General features: G+C 39.4%; 1 protein-coding gene across 4 annotated transcripts in view; it reads right to left on the bottom strand.

Moving 5' to 3' along the window:
- The window catches only part of LOC106875651 (telomerase reverse transcriptase), a 50,503-nt gene that overhangs the window by 24,221 nt on the left and 8,642 nt on the right, over positions 1–17,640 (bottom strand). For all 4 annotated transcript variants that reach the window (XR_016238691.1, XM_089343639.1, XM_089343641.1 and 1 more), the window contains exons 6-19: positions 17,605–17,640; positions 15,257–16,094; positions 14,646–14,716; positions 12,580–12,923; positions 11,200–11,323; positions 10,883–11,004; positions 10,054–10,141; positions 9,821–9,891; positions 8,163–8,273; positions 7,354–7,450; positions 5,677–5,714; positions 5,028–5,150; positions 3,659–3,718; positions 1,510–1,613 (exon numbers count right to left, since the gene is read on the bottom strand). The exon at positions 17,605–17,640 is cut by the window's right edge and continues 50 nt beyond it. Coding sequence is in view for 3 of the 4 variants with exons in the window: in XM_089343639.1 (XP_089199765.1) it covers positions 1,510–1,613; positions 3,659–3,718; positions 5,028–5,150; positions 5,677–5,714; positions 7,354–7,450; positions 8,163–8,273; positions 9,821–9,891; positions 10,054–10,141; positions 10,883–11,004; positions 11,200–11,323; positions 12,580–12,923; positions 14,646–14,716; positions 15,257–16,094; positions 17,605–17,640 (2,227 nt within the window). In the remaining variant the exon portion in view is untranslated. The remainder of the gene's footprint in view (positions 1–1,509; positions 1,614–3,658; positions 3,719–5,027; positions 5,151–5,676; positions 5,715–7,353; positions 7,451–8,162; positions 8,274–9,820; positions 9,892–10,053; positions 10,142–10,882; positions 11,005–11,199; positions 11,324–12,579; positions 12,924–14,645; positions 14,717–15,256; positions 16,095–17,604) is intronic.

The following is a 17,640-nucleotide window of genomic DNA, read 5'->3' as shown; positions in this document are numbered from 1 at the left end:
TCAAATTCTACCAAGGCTGACTTTGGTGGAACACTAGATGTCCTCCTGTATGAGGAGGACCCCATCACTATCAACTTCTTTTTTTATGTGTTTCCAATTTGGAAGTCTACCACAAAGCAGAGCTGCCACCAATTGGGCTTGTGAGAGCATGGATCTACGTGTGGAAAATTCCTCTCCATGCATACTTGTTGGAAAGCTTTTATATGGCAGAACACAGAGTTTAAGATTTTGGCCAAGGTGTTAGTGAAAAGTTTGGTGTTTGTTGCTGGTAGTCTGGTTGGAGAGGGCACTTGCCCTTGGTAGTAAGGGACATCTTGAATGGGGTTTCTTGATTATCCATAGATGTCCTTCTGTATGAGGAGGACCCCATCACTATCACCTTTTTCTTTTAATTCTCTTACTGTCATATACTATGTATACGTCTCTTCTTTTAATGTATACCATGTATGCTATATTTTTCTAAATCCTTTCCTTATATGTAAATGCCCACACTTTATGTCTGTCTTTGTATTGTTCCCCTCATCCTTCGCCCTGGTGGCAAAAGAAAAGAAATCATCATCATTTTAAAAATTTTATGCTTGATTTCCATTTTATTTCATCTTCCAGCAGGGTCTCAACTAAAGACCTAAGACATCTATGTATTAAATGGAGAGAAACTTCCTGAGGTGAGCAGTTGATGTCAGCACAAATTTTTTAATCTAGTAGCAATCTACAAGGTTCCTGGCTTTCCTGAGGATCTGGTCAAAAATTATTATCATTATTATTATAGGCGCAGGAGTGGCTGTGTGGTAAGTAGCTTGCTTACCAACCACATGGTCGCGGGTTCAGTCCCACTGCGTGGCATCTTGGGCAAGTGTCTTCTACTATAGCCTCGGGCCGACCAAAGCCTTGTGAGTGGATTTGGCAGACGGAAACTGAAAGAAGCCCGTCGTATATATCATCATCGTTTAACGTCCGCTTTCCATGCTAGCATGGGTTGGACGATTTGACTGAGGACTGGTGAAACCGGATGGCAACACCAGCCTCCAATCTAATTTGGCAGAGTTTCTACAGCTGGATGCCCTTCCTAACGTCAACCACTCAGAGAGTGTAGTGGGTGCTTTTACGTGTCACCCGTACGAAAGCCAGTCAGGCGGTACTGGCAATGGCCACGCTTGAAATGGTGTCTTTTATGTGCCACCCGCACAAAAGCCAGTCCAGGGGCACTGGCAACGATCTCGCTCGAAAACCCTACGAAGGCCAGTCAGGCGGCACTGGCAACGGTCACGCGCAAAATGGTGCATCTTATGTGCCACCCGCACAAGAGCCAGTCAACAACCGATGCTGGTGTGTTTACATCCCTGTAACTTAGCAGTTCGGCAAAAAGAGACCGATAGAATAAGTACTAGGCATACAAAGAACAAGTCCTGGGGTCGATTTATTCGACTAAAAAGGCGGTGCTCCAGCATGGCCGCAGTCAAACGACAGAAACAATTAAAAGAGTAAAAAGTATAACTTGAACTTTCTTGCCTTTCGTCTTTGTTGTCAGTCCTGGTTTTCAAGAACTGGCGCCATTTCTGGTAAATATCATCAACACCAAACACTGAACAGCCAATGGAAGAAGGATATAAATCCTGTTGGTATGAAGAAGACAATGGAAATAGGAGAAAAGCAGGTGAGAAAATGGTAGAAAACGTGAGGAGAAGGGGATGTCAGACTAAATATCTTGTGGTGTTTACTTCTTTATTGTCGATGACAGATAGATCAGTCATGATATGGATGATGATGATGGTGGTGATGGTGATGATGGTGATGGTGATGATGATGGTGATGATGATTATAACGATAATTATGATGATGATGATGATGATGACAATGGTGATCATGACGGTGATGGTGATGATGATGATGATGGTGGTGGTGGTGATGATGATGGTGATGATGATGATGGTGATGATGATGATGGTGATGGTGATGATGATGATGATGGTGATGATGATGATTATGATGATGATGATGGTGATGATGATGATGGTGATGATGATGATGGTGATGGTGATGATGATGGTGGTGGTGATGGTGATGATGATGGTGATCATCATCATCATCATCATCATCGTTTAACGTCCGCTTTCCATGCTAGCATGGGTTGGACGATTTGACTGAGGACTGGTGAAACCGGATGGCAACACCAGGCTCCAGTCTGATTTGGCAGAGTTTCTACAGCTGGATGCCCTTCCTAACGCCAACCACTCAGAGAGTGTAGTGGGTGCTTTTACGTGTCACCCGCACGAAAACGGCCACGCTCGAAATGGTGTCTTTTATGTGCCACCCGCACAAGCCAGTCCAGGGGCACTGGCAACGATCTCGCTCGAAAATCCTACAGGAGCCAGTCAGGCGGTACTGGCAACGGCCACGCTCAAAATGGTGCATCTCATGTGCCACCCGCACAAGAACCAGTCCAGGGGCACTGGCAACGATCTTACTTGGCTTGCCGGGTCTTCTCACGCACAGCCCATTTCCAAAGGTCTCGGTCCGTAGTCATCGCCTCGGTGAGGCCCAATGTACGAAGGTCTTGCCTCACCACCTCAGCCCAGGTCTTCCTGGGCCTACCTCTTCCACGGGTTCCCTCAACTGTTAGGGTGTGGCACTTTTTCACGCAGCTATCCTCCTCCATTCTCACCACATGTCCATACCAGCGCAATCGTCTCTCTTGCACGCCACAACTGATGCTTCTAATGTTCAGCTTTTCTCTCAAGATACTTACACTCTGACGGGTATTCACATTGACATTACACATCCAACGGAGCATACTGGCTTCATTCCTTGCGAGCTTACGTATGTCCTCAGCAGTTACAGCCCATGTTTCACTGCCATGTAGCATGGTTGTTCGTACGCATGCGTCATACAGTCTGCCTTTTACTCTGAGTGAGAGTCCCTTTGTCGCCAGCAGGGGTAAGAGCTCTCTAAACTTTGCCCAGGCTATTCTTATTCTAGCAGCTACACTTTCAGCGCACCCACCCCCACTACTAACTTGGTCGCCCAGATAGCGGAAGCTATCGACTACCTCTAGTTTTTCACCCTGGAATGAGATAGAAGTTGTTTCCTGTTTGTTTGCAGTCTTTATTGCACCTGAACATCTGCCACAAACAAAAACTAACTTGCTAGTTAACCTGCCTTTGATGTTGCTGCACCTCTTATGTGTCCATAGCTTGCACCGGGTACATCTTATAGAGTTACTACCTACTCCTTTTCTACATACTGAGCAGGGCCATCTACCTGAAGGGGTTTGTGTTTTATCTACCTTCCTACTTATTAGGATTTTGGTTTTAGCTAGGTTGACTCTAAGGCCCTTCAATTCTAGACCTTGCTTCCACACCTGAAACTTCTCCTCTAGTTCTGATGATGATTATGATGATGATGATGATGATGATGGTGATGATTATGACGATGATGATGATGACGATGGTGATCATGACGGTGATGGTGATGATGATGATGATGATGATGATGGTGATGGTGGTGATGATGGTGGTGATGATGATGATGGTGATGATGATGGTGGTGGTGATGGTGATGATGATGGTGATGATGATGGTGATGATGATGATGATGATGAGGAGGAGGAGGAGGAGGAGGAGGAGGAGGAGGAGGAGGAGGGTTAAGTACAATAACTTACCTTGACAGAGTTCAGGGCATGAAACAAAGCAGTGAGTTGTTTTTTGATGGTGGGCTGATTCTGAAAGGAGATAAAATTCTCTGTAGTGCAGTGTCTTGAGAAGGAAGAGCTGTAGGTATATGCAGATCATAGTCATCACCATCGTTTAACGTCCACTTTCCATGCTAGCATGGGTTGGACGATTTGATTGAGGACTGGTGAACCAGATGGCTACACCAGGCCCCAATCTGATTTGGCAGAGTTTCTACAGCTGGATGCCCTTCCTAACGCCAACCACTCCAAGAGTGTAGTGGGTGCTTTTACGTGCCACCTGCACGAAGGCCAGTCAGGAGGTACTGGCAACGGCCATGCTCAAAATGGTGTATTTCACATGCCACCTGCACAGGAGCCAGTCCAGCGGCACTAGCAACGATCTCGCTCGAATGTCTTTTCACGTGCCAGGAACGCGAAGCTGTGGCACAAGTACCAGGAAGGCGACGCTGGTAACGATCAGGCTCGAACGGTGGTGCCAAAATGCATATATATGAAGTTTAAATCCCAGGAGATTCATAACGGATCAAAGCATATCAAAGTGAAGCATGCAACAAACTGGTTAGACAGAATGATGCAAAACAGACAGTTAAATAATCCATTCTCTAAGCAAGGGGACATCAATGAAAAGTCCACTGCTGTTAGGTAATCCACAATTCCATTAGTATCCAAAAGTAACCAAAATTATCCATAGTTGAATGAAAATTTAAGCATGACGTAATAAAAACAGATGAATGGGTTATCTGATATTTTCTACTCTAGGCACAAGGCCTTAAAATTTTTTTTTTGGGGGGGGGGGGGGGGGGGGCAGTCAATTAGATCAACCCCAGTACAGAACTGGTACTTAATTTATCGATCCCGAAAAGATGAAAGGCAAAGTCAACCTCAGTGGAATTTGAACTCAAGAACGTAAAAACAGACAAAATACTGCTAAGCATTTTGCCCGGCGTGCTAATGTTTCTTATTTCTTTATTGCCCACAAGGGGCTAAACATAGAGGGGACAAACAAAGACAGACAAAGGGATTAAGTCGATTACATTGCCCCAAGTGTGTAACTGGTACTTAATTTATATCGACACCGAAAGGATGAAAGGCAAAGTCGACCTCGGCGGAATTTGAACTCAGAACGTAGCGGCAGACGAAATACCGCTAAGCATTTTGCCCGGCATACATATATATATAACAAAGAAACATGTATTTATTTATTTATGTGTTTCAGCCAAGTGGCTGCGGTCATGCTGGTGCACCAGCAAGTAATAATAAAATATTTTGACTACAATTCACATAAAAAATTAATCAATAAAAACATTTCATAGTAAGAAGTTAAAAGGAAACCTACTCTCTTTGGTGTCATTTTCCAATTCATATTTGTGACTGCTCGTATCGACTGACCTTTGGGTAGGAATCTTACGGTAGATATACCCAGACTGCTACCCTCTTTAATCGCTTCATCGGCATATGCCTATAAAGAGAAAATACAAAATAAACAGGGTTCACACACACACACACAAAATTGAAAGAATGATAGAAACTAAATTATTGATTTTTCGAATCCTTCACTTGTATGCTTATCAGCAAAAGTTAATTGAAATATAAGATATCGTTAATACAGCCCTAACATATCAGGAATTCAAACCCAAACTACAATTAAAAATCGTGCAAACAATTAAATACAAGTTCAGAATTAAATAACCAATACAAAATGTGAAAATTAGTGAAAAAGTTGAAGTCTGTGTGGTAAGTAGCTTGCTTACCAACCACCCAACCACATGGTTCCGGGTTCAGTTCCACTGCATGGCACCTTGAGCAAGCCTCGGGCCGACCGAGGCTATAGTAGAAGACACTTGCCCAAGGTGCCACGAAATAGGACTGAACCCGGAACTATGTGGTTCGTAAGCAAGCTACTTACCACACAGCCACTCCTATGCCTATTATATATATACATATACATTCATATGTACACACAAGGATGTTTTTGTTTATCTTACCTGTTTTATAGGTGTCATCATTTCTGAAGAAATCAAATCTGAAATTTTGAAAAACAATATATATATATGTTAAATCTCTGAACGAAGTATTAACAATAACTGCACGACAAGGTGTAGTATATTTGCCACTTAAATGTGGCTGACCCCTAAGGGTGGATGTTACTGTTGCTTTTAGCCCCAGGAGAACATCTCCTCCAGCTGGCTATCGACACACATATGTGTCCTGTCTGTATTTGCAAAGGGGAGTTATCCTTCCCATCTTGATCTGCGATACGTACGGACTCGAGTTTCTGGGTATTTTCCCGTCCTCAGCGCACGACAATCGCCGACTTTCGATGCAAAAGATATTTCTTTGCAAATATATATAACTTTTTCGAGTGAAATTATTCACCGATCTTGAAAAAGTGAAAACAAGCAATGTTAAATCTCTGAACGAGGTATATAATATATATATATATATTATTTACTTGAAAGTGAAAACAAAGGCTAAGTTTTTTTTTTAATCTTTGTTGTATTTTATTCTAATGTAACCTGTTTTAATGTCTGTCTCATTCAGCATCTCCACTCCACCTGATGTTTTTTTTTTTATGGTTTATATGATAATATGTAGCTTAGAATAGTACGATTTCTATGTTTTTATAACCCCTGCCAAGGAAGGAGGTTATGTTTTCATCGGCGTTGGTTTGTCCGTCTGTGTGCAAAATAACTCAAGAAGTTGGGAACAGTATTTGATGCAACTTGCAAGAAAAGTTGATAATGACACAAAGAACAGATGATGAAATTTTGGTAGTGATCCAGGAATTTTTATGGATTCTTGAACGATTTTTCATTTGTTGTATTTACATTACATGAAGTATTACAATGTTATGTTTTTTGGTTATCTCCCTTGAAAACACGTTCATCGTTTCAACATAACCTAAGGTGGCGTTGCTGTTTCCAAAGTTTATTTTCATTTCTCTATTAGTAATTTTACTCACGTTGTGTGTGTATCATTCAAGTTTTAGGTAATTGTTGTTTCTTTTTAGTTGTATGGTGAAACTAGCTTGCTGTTGTCATTGATGTAATATAACTGCTTCAGATGATTCCTGTTTTTAAAGGAGGGGTGAGTTAAATCACATGGCCAAGATTATGTTTTTGCTGGCGTTGGTTTGGAAAATTGGCCGATTTTCAGCATGCGATTTTCTTCTTATAGCCCTGATCTGCCACTCTCAGCAATTCTGCAGAAAAGGTTAAGCATGTTGCTTTATCCTCTCATAAATTGATTTTAACACAGGCCACACAAACTGATGGAAAAAGGAACAATCAATTATATCAACCCAGCACGTGACTGCTATTTTATTTTATCAACCCTAGAAGACGAAAAGACAAAGTCAACCTTGGTGAAATTTGAACTCCAAATTTAAAGAACCAGAACAAATATAACAACGTATTTTGTCCACTTCCCTAACACAGCCACAATATTTGACTCCTTTATTTTGACTCCAGAAGGGTAAGAAGCAGAGTTAATGTTGAAGGGATTTGAACCCAGAATATAAAGTGTCATAACTAAATACTGCAAGATATTTCGTTAACATTAACGATTCTGATAATTCACTGCTCTTACCAAAGCAGATATTGAGAGTGAGAAGTTTCAACAGTCACCACTACCAAAAGAAAAAAAAAAGAAAAAAAGCTTACCCTTGACGGCTTGCATCCTGACACATGACCAGATAGGTTTCCTGTAGTAAAATAACCGATTGCGGAAATGACAGCTGTCTGTGACGTAGAAACTGTCCTGACGATATGCCAAAACAAACCCAAAATTAGTGGAGAGAGAAAGAGAGAGAGAGAGATTATATTTTCAATAATAAGAATAATTAGATAAAATACTCCTAGACATACATCCTACTTTGAAATAAGTAAGACCTATGTCTGAAATATTGAGAATTTATTTTTATTTTTCATCACAGCAAATACATGTTTATTGAAAAAGATCACCAGTGAGGAAATCTTGTTGGCACTCCATCGCTTACGGCGTCGAGGGTTCCAGTTGATCCGATCAACGGAACAGCCTGCTCGTGAAATTAACGTGCAAGTGGCTGAGCACTCCACAGACACGTGTACCCCTTCACGTAGTTCTCGGGGGAGATTCAGCGTGACACAGAGTGTGACAAGGCTGACCCTTTGAATTACAGAAACAGGAAGAAAGAGCGAGAGAAAGTTGTGGTGAAAGAGTACCACAGGGTTCGCCACCATCCCCTGCCGGAGCCTCGTGGAGCTTTAGGTGTTTTCGCTCAATAAACACTCACAACGCCCGGTCTGGGAATCGAAACCGTGATCCTATGACCGCGAGTCCGCTGCCCTAACCACTGGACCATTGCGCCTCCACAGTGAGGAAATCACATAAGGATCATATTCTCATCCAGAAGCAGACATCCTGAAGCAATGCTAAGTTCAGTTTACCTTGAAGAAGCAAGGTGAAATTCCATTGAAGAAGAGTACTGTACCTTTATTAATGGAAGTATAACCTCGTTGAAGAGCCACATGATAAGTTGGGCGAGAAACCTACTTCTCCAAGACTGGGATGGTATTTTCTTCAACCAGGCACAACATGAAGTCTGAAAATATACAACATTATTGCTTCACAACATGTACAATTATTTCACAGCAACTATGCCTCACTAGTCTCAGCAGTTTGAATATGTTCCTTCCCCTTCTGTCCTTTTCTCTGTGCAGCTAAATAAATAAACTCAGAATAAACTCGGCTTGCGAAGACATGTTGGGGCAAGCGAAAGCGAAATCGTCATGGCACCTGTGCCCAGCATCGCCTTTCTGGAACTTGTGCCGGACGGGATATGTAAAGACATTCGAGCGAGATCGTTGCCAGTGCCAGTTTTAAATGATCGGATCAACTGGAACCCTCGACGTCGTAAGCGATGGAGTGCCAACAACAACTTATATATTCTTATATTGTTTATAAGTTGGATAAACAGAATTTTAAGGAGGTTTTATTAATCCAATGTCTGCATCTGATTATTAACTCATTACTTTTATTAATGAAACCTAATTAGCATCTTAGAATCTCAAGTGCCTCTGTAGAAATAACTTAAATGACATGTATGAGCACCAGTGTATAGAAGCAGTGGCTCCCAAGAAGAAATTACTTCCACTCCATGCCACCATGGGAACTAGGTGTCAAATGATAATAATGAGAAGAATAACTGTAAGAGAATTATATCTATCTATCTATCTATCTACTCTTTACTCTTTTACTTGTTTCAGTCATTTGACTGTGGCCATGCTGGAGCACCGCCTTTAGTCGAGTAAATCAATCCCAGGACTTATTCTTTGGAAGCCTAGTACTTATTCTATCGGTCTCTTTTTGCCGAACTGTCAAGCGATGTTGGGGGGACAGACACAGACACACAAATATATACACACACATACATACATACATATATATATATATATATATATATATATATATATATATATATATATATATATATATATATATATATATATACATATATACGACGGGCTTCTTTCAGTTTCCGTCTATCGAATCCACTCACAAGGCTTTGGTCGGCCCGAGGCTATAGTAGAAGACACTTGCCCAAGGTGCCATGCAGTGGGACTGAACCCAGAACCATGTGGTTGGTAAGCAAGCTACTTACCACACACCCACTCCTACTATCTATCTTTCTTTCTTTCTTTTACTTGTTTCAGTCATTCTGAAATGTACTCATACATCACCATCACATATACAGACATATATCATCATCCACTTTTCCATGGGTCACAGATTTTCTACAGCTGGATGCCCTTCCTGTCATTAACCTTCATATATTCCGCAAGCAAGGTAATATCTCATGTTTTGATAGGAGAGGGGAAATGAGCAACACTGCTTGTATGACATTGACACTTGCCTATGACTTTCATGCAACGCCAAGGTAAGGGACACTAACACACACACACACACTTACATTACATAATATGCATTGTACGTGATGAGGATTGATGATAAATATAATTTAATCAGATCCGAGATACATATAAGTTAGGTCAGCATGGAATATAATTTAATTAGGTGAGTTATAAATAAAATTTAATAAGATCATTGATAAATATAATTTAATTAGATAAATTGTAAATATAATTTTACCTTCATTCCATGCATAAGTTCTCCAAGACTGAGTTTTTCATATTTTCCCATGAACACAAACCGTTTAACATCTTTAATTTTCATTTTAAGGAAACAATAATGACAACAGCATGGAAAGCAGATGTTAAACAATGACGATGACGATGACGACGATGACGACTGTGTGTGTGATTATTACTGACATGATCCTTGAGATATGAAATTCATAGTTATAAATATGAGATAAAGGATACGTTTGAGGAAAAGGTTTCGGTTGTGATTCGATCCAAACAATTCTACAGGGACCAAACGTTTGACACACACTTTGAGGAAAACATATACCTAAAAGTAAAAGAAGAACAAGACCAAGTTGATGATGATGATATTACTGTTGTTGCTTTCAGTGGCTTGTTACAAATTTCTTATTTCTTTATTGCCCACAAGGGGCTAAACATAGAGGGGACAAACAAGGACAGACAAATGGATTAAGTCGATTACATTGACCCCAGTGCGTAACTGGTACTTTATTTATCGACCCCCGAAAGGATGAAAGGCAAAGTCGACCTCAGCGGAATTTGAACTCAGAATGTAACGGCAGACGAAATACCGTTAAGCATTTAATTTTAATTTTTAATAAATTTTAATTGAGTTTTTACCTGTAATTTTGGATTTTTATCCCTAATATATATATATAATACAAAGAATATGTATGCATGTATACCCACATATATGTACATACTTACATCTACATGTGTATATAGATGCATATCAGGGTACAGGACATTAGAAAAATGAACTACAGACAATGGAACGAACACATAGGAAAACAGATAGCCTCTTGGAATTAATCCTTCGTCAGCTGCCTCTATTCTAACTAGACATTTCGAAGATAAGGCAGAACGTACTCTAGAATAGTCTCTTCCTGAGCAGTGGATCGACCCACTAAACACACACACACACTGTCTGAAAAGAAAGACAAGATGTCCACCTCAATTGTAACATCACTGCCTGATTAATTAATTAACACTGTACTGAGATGGAGATAAACGGCAATAATCAGAAGAAAGAATATAAAACACTCACCTGTTGATGGGACACAACATCACAAACTAATCTTCTGATGGTTGGAGCCTTGCGCAGATGGCATGATTTTTTGTTAGAAACCACGCGATTTGTGTCAATACTTCCCACCTTTCGATGCGGTGCTACAACAGAAATATATCATACAGAAGGTTGATAATGGTGGTGGTGGTGGTGGTGCTAATCATAGCTATGATGATAATAGCAGAGTGGTGATAGTGATGTGATGAGAATAGTTGTTGTTAACTATAAAACTGAACAATTTCCAAGGCTACCCACTAGGTTTTAAATAAACTTTGTGACTAGATTGCTGTGCTTACCACTTGAATGACTTGTTTTCTTATTTAGATGTGTATAAAGGTTGAGCGATTTAGCATTTTCTGTGCTTATGGCACAATAACGGTCCAAAATCTTCAAGTAATAACATTTTCTGAAATAATAATACTAATAATAATAATAATAATAATAATAATAATAATAATAATAATAATAATAATATTCAGACAAATACATAGCAAAAACACCAGGACTTACAAATATATATAACATACAGAAAATTGCACTACTGGGTACTGCACACATCCTATGCAAAACACTTTCAATACAGTAACCATAAGAGCACCACAGCAAACCACAGCACATACCCAAGGCGCACAGAGCTGCGCTTGGTAGTGAAGTGAAAGCACATTATAAAAATAAAACTACTGAATAATAATAATAATAATAAATAACAACAACGACAATTTTACTTTTCATCTTCCTGGGGTTGATAGAGTACCAATCCTGAGAAGAAGCTTGGCTAAATTGTTAGAACATTGGGCAAGGTACTTTGCACTATCATTTGTGGTTCTGCATTTTAGTGACAGCACTCGTGGCAATGCTGTAGCCAGATGTATAGCACTTGCATCTCCCTTGGAGAACATAAGTGATGTGAAGAGTGGAGTCTGCTAGTCTTCCTTATGAAACAAACTGACAATTTGGAAAGGAATTTTCTAAAGTAACATCAGACATTGTAATGCCTTAGATTGCAGATTATTAAAATTTGAAGAAGAAACTTGTTATGACAATATACTTAGTCCAGCGCTCCACATTTCGGTCGCTCTCATTCCTTACTCTAACAAATCATAGACAAATGAACAAAAATAGGTGTAGGAGTGGCTGTGTTGTAAGTAGCTTGCTTCCCAACCACATGGTTCCGGGTTCAGTCCCACTGTGTGGCACCTTGGGCAAGTGTCTTCTACTATAGCCTCGGGCTGACCAAAGCCTTGTGAGTGGATTTGGTAGACGGAAACTGAAAGAAGACCGTCGTATATATGTATATATATATATATATTATATATATATATATATATATATATATAGTCAAATCGTCCAACCCATGCTAGCATGGAAAGCGGACGTTAAACGATGATGATGATGATGTGTGTGTGTGTGTGTTTGTGTGTCTGTGTTTGTCCCCCTAGCATTGCTTGACAACTGATGCTGGTGTGTTTATGTCCCCGTCACTTAGTGGTTCGGCAAAAGAGACCGATAGAATAAGTACTAGGCTTACAAAGAATAAGTCCCGGGGTCGATTTGCTCGACTAAAGGTGGTGCTCCAGCATGGCCGCAGTTAAATGACTGAAACAAGTAAAAGAGTAAAACATAGACAAATCCAAAATATAAATAAAATATAAATAAAAAACAAAGTCTGGTGGTACTTTCAGTGATCGATGGTTGTTGACCATTTTCTCTAATAATGGCTTTACTTCGGCCATTAGAAATTCCTTCAATTGACACTTGGGGCATTCAGGATCTGACACTGTACTGGTCATTTTTTCTACTGCTGCTGGTACTTTGTTTTCATTGTACCGAGAACGGCAGGCCGCAAACTGTCTGCCTGGCATTGCGCAAAAACTCCTGGAAGCCACTGAATGGTTCCTGTTGCAGCATAATGACACTTCCCTGATTTTGCTTGAACCTACAAATGTTTTTTCAAAGATATCGCTGAATATATGGGCTGTAATACCAGACAGACCATCACTTTGGCGACCAAAAGGTCTATCTGAAGAAGACAAAAACAAAAAAAAAAGTAAAGAAATATTTTAAACCTTTAAAAACATATTTTTATAAAGGAGAAAACAGTAATTATGATCCCTTTTCAAGATGTGTAAGGAAGGAAGTTATCCTCACACCAAAGGCCGAGCCCAAATACTTGCAATAGTATTTACACAGCTAAAAGCACCGAAAGACAGCGTAAGAATGTTAAGCTGAGCAATATCTTACCATAATATTTGAGTAAAAGTCACACCTTTTTCCATGAAAACACATAAAAACCAGCACACAACCGATCGAATGAACATAAAAGAAACCTCACAAAATATGTCACATTATAAATAACAATCCATAAAATTTTGTTTTTGCTAAGTTCACACTGTAATAATAAACTTTAATAATTCTTTGCTAGCGATTAATTAAAATAATATAAGTGAGATTGCAGCTGTGGTCGATACCAGTGTTGCATAACCAGCCCATTTAAAAGTAAGCTTGAATCGTTGGGTGATATGCTGTGCTTGAGAAGACCTGTTGAGCTAAGTGAAATCATAGTTGTGGCCAATGCCAGTGCCGTCTGACTGGCACCCATGCTAGTGGCACGTAATAAGCATCATTCAAACGTGGGTCAATGCGTGCTGCCTGACTGGCTCCCATACTGGTGGCACATTAAAAGCACCTACTACACTCTAGGAGTGGTTTGCGTTAGGAAGGGCATCCAGCTGTAGAAACCTTGCCAGATCAGATTGGAGCCTGAGGTAGCCTACTGGCTTGCCGGTCCTCAGTCAAATCATCCAACCCATGCCAGCATGGAAAACGGGCGTTAAACGATGATGATAATTTCTGAATCCCATAATTTACTGCAGGTAAGCAAAATCTGAATCCTTTATTGATAGAAAATCAGTAAAATATTATTACCATACATTTTTACTGCTCCAAATGGAAGTAGAGCAGACTACCAAAGTGCATTATTGTCTGTGTAGTGTTCCTATGGAATTGGTCCTTTCAATTAGTTTCCAGGCATGTTTTATACTAGAAAATGTACTGAATGTTATGAATGTGGCAAACTTATTTTATTATGGCATGTGATGAAATAGGAAGAAAATGTGTTGTCACATGTGATTAAACCACTTGATACCAACCTGCCTGAAACCACACCTAGTTCTTGATACAAACTTCTACTTTTAACGAGATCGAAATCTAAAGATTCCATCAAGATTTCATGTTCATTTATGTTCCAAACACCAGCTTAACACTTTCAGTTATTTTACAACTAAATTCTTCATTTTTTTCAATCTTAATTGAAACAAAGGCAGTGTTGTGTATTTCATCAGAAATAGGGCAACAAAAGTGTGAAATAAAGGAAATAGAATTTTCAAATATAGAGAATTAAAGTTCATTAACATTTCAAATGTAATCATCTCATCTTTTTTTCAGACATCATCATCATCGTTTAACGTCCGCTTTCCATGCTGGCATGGGTTGGACGATTTGACTGAGGACTGGTGAAACCAGATGGCTACACCAGGCTCCAATCTGATTTGGCAGAGTTTCTACAGCTGGATGCCCTTCCTAACGCCAACCACTTATCCAATGTGGCCTTCCTTAAGACAACATTTGATGGAGATTTGACAACTATTTCAAGCAGGTCATGCAACAACAAAGAGGTTCTGTCAATGCAGAAGGCCAAACAGATAAAACAATAACAGCTTGTATAGAAAATTATGGGACTCACCTTTTTTGAATGGCTTCTGAGACAAATTTCTGCAGTATATGACTGAGAAATGTGAAATAGTTTCGCCGTAACTGTACAAGGTGAAAAAGAGAAATTAAAATGTTATACCGAGGAAGGATTTAAGATTAAATTACATAATGGTAGAGTCATGACAGTTATAAAACTACTTATGCATTGTTATATATATATATTCACTTCCACTTTGTTAATTTTATTATTGTGTATATATTATACAGTAAAGTCTTTTACTGTACATTTCCAACTTAGTATCACATGCACTTATAAAACTGTTCATTGAATTAGTATGTAAGTGGCTGAGTACTACTACTTTTAATGTTCACTTCCCAGGGAACTACTTAGCCCTACCATTTTTACCATCTTCCTTTCCTTGCACCACATGACAAGATCAGGTGTGTTGATGGCAAAAAGTGGGAAGTGATATTTACCCTCAAGGTCCTCAGAGACCTCCCAAGTCCCGACCTCTTTTGGATAAATTTCTCTTCCTTACAGTAAGCTGGCTTGCAATGTTTACCTTCTCTGTAAAACTTAATGTTTCCATGCTCCACTAAATTCAACATAAAAAAACAAACAAAAAAATTCTTGTGTGTTACCAGTAAGGATTGAACTTGAGATTCAACAGCGGACAGTGGGAAATAGTGCTTGAACGGTTCCTTTTGCCCCTCCTGGTTTTCTTGGTGGTCTTTGACACTTCACCATCATGATTATCAGCAATCACACCCAACAACCTCCAACCATCAACTGTACTACTTGGCTGATCCAATGGGTTTCCGTTGCTATTCATATTGTTCGCATCACTCTTATTACAGCTGCCATTCTTACTAATGTTGCTATTGTTGCTATCATTACCTTTGGCTATGCTCTTACTGCAATCACTACTGATATCATTGCTGCCTGTGTTGCTGTTGCTATTTCTGTTAGAAGTGATGCAACTACTAATAACACCAGTGTTGTCAGTGGTATTGCTGTTGCTAATGCCAGCGACACAGCTGCTAACTGTATTAATAAGGCTAGTGGCATTGGTGCTGCTATAGTTGGTAGAAGTAACATTAGTTTTTGTACCAACATTGTTGTTGCAAACAGTGCTATCAGAGACATTGTTGCAAATGATATCAGTATCACTGGTGAAGCTGAAGTTGCAATTGTTCTCAACATTAAAATTGTTGCTCAAGATATCACTCCTGCTGTTGACACTAGGGTTACTGATAGGAGTAACGTTGTCATTAGTTTTCTTACCATTACCATCATTGTTGCTAATGTTTCTGGCACAGCTGTTGCTAATTTTGTCATTGTTGGAGCCAGTGCCCACTTTACTAACACCAGTATTGCTATCAACATTGTTGCTGTTATTAGTACTGGTGTTTTTGCAAATATTAACTATTTTAAAGTGTGTTTGAGAATTTAGAGGAATGAGATCATATATAGCTGTCCCTGAATAGAAGAGGGGGTAGAAAAATAGAGAATGGAAAAAGTTAATTAAGTGAACCAACAATTTAAAAGTATTTCAACATTTTTATGACTATATTTCTAACAAAATACTCTTCTTATGTTTTAATTACTTTCAAAAGATATCTAGATGGATTCAATAAAGTAACTAACTTTTTTCATGTTCATCTAAAGCTTGGAAAATAACAAAATGTTCTTTCATAAAATTATGATGGCAACTTATAATTTAAAATTCAAATATTTTAAAACAGATAGTTTTTGTATTAAAAAAGAGTTAATTCTAAATTAAGGAATATATCATATTTAGTTAAACATCTTTCAAAAAAGATTTTTTTTTTTAAATAACAGAGAGCAAACAATCACCTAAACATTTTTTTTTTTAATAAATTATTTAGAATTATGAGGGTGAGTCAAAAAAATAATGCCATCTTGTTTAGGACAGGTATAATTACCAACGCAGGAACATGTATCTTACATCAAAATGAAGCTGGTCCTCTGTGGATCACATCCCTACTTCTCAACATAGTCACCGTTTCTCTCAATAGCAATGTTCCACCTTCGAATGAGAGCATGTATCCCTGCCCCGTAAAATTCTATTGACTGTTCTTTGAGCCACTTCTTCACTAGTTTTCACTCCTTCGTCACTGGAATAATGTTTGCTTCTCAAATCCTCTTTCGTGGCACCGAATAGATGATAGTCTGAAGGCGCTAAATCTGGTGAGTGTGGAGGTAGTGAAGAAGTGGCTCAAAGAACAGAGTTGGACAATTTGACTGAGGACTGATGAAACCAGATGGCTACACCAGGCTCCAATCTGATTTGGCAGAGTTTCTACAGCTGGATGCCTTTCCTAATGCCAACTACACCGAGAGTGTAGTGAGTGCTTTTACGTGCCACCGGCATGAAGGCCAGTCAGGCGGTACTGGCAATGGCCACTCTCAAAATGGTGTATTTCATGTGCCACCCTCACAAGAGCCAGTCCAGGGGCACTGGCAATGATCTCGCTCGAAAGTCCTTACACATGCCACAGGCACAAGTGCCAGAAAGGCGACGCTGGGCACAGGTGCCATCACGATTTCGCTTTCGCTTGCCCCAATAGGTCTTCGCAAGCTGAGTTTCGTGTCCAATGAAGGAGACGTGTACATGCATTTTTTGTTTGTGTCTATTCCCCATCACTGCTTGGCAACCAGTGTTAGTATGTTTATGTTCCCATAACTTAGCAGTTTGGTAAAAAGACCTTAGTAGAATAAGGACTAGGCTTTAAAAAGCAATAACTACTGGAGTTGATTCATTTGACTAAGATTCTTTAAGGTGGTGCCCCAGCATGGCCACAGTTTAATGACTGAAACGAGTAAAAGAATAAAACAATTATATGTTCCTCTGTAAATTTCTATTTCCATTTACTTTTACCACAATCACTCGCATCCACTCTCATATGATTCTGAAGGGAATTTGTCACTCACAAATGTCTTCTTTCTCAATCAAGTAAGGACTTACCAGTCAATTGAATACAAGCAGATGGTTTAATTGTCA

This window comes from Octopus bimaculoides, chromosome 27 (genome assembly GCF_046866305.1).
Source record: "Octopus bimaculoides isolate indiv1 chromosome 27, ASM4686630v1, whole genome shotgun sequence".
NCBI classification, from domain to species: Eukaryota; Metazoa; Mollusca; class Cephalopoda; order Octopoda; family Octopodidae; genus Octopus; species Octopus bimaculoides.
Note: the sequence above shows the minus strand (reverse complement) of the source record. Positions and strands in the feature narration are given on the sequence as shown.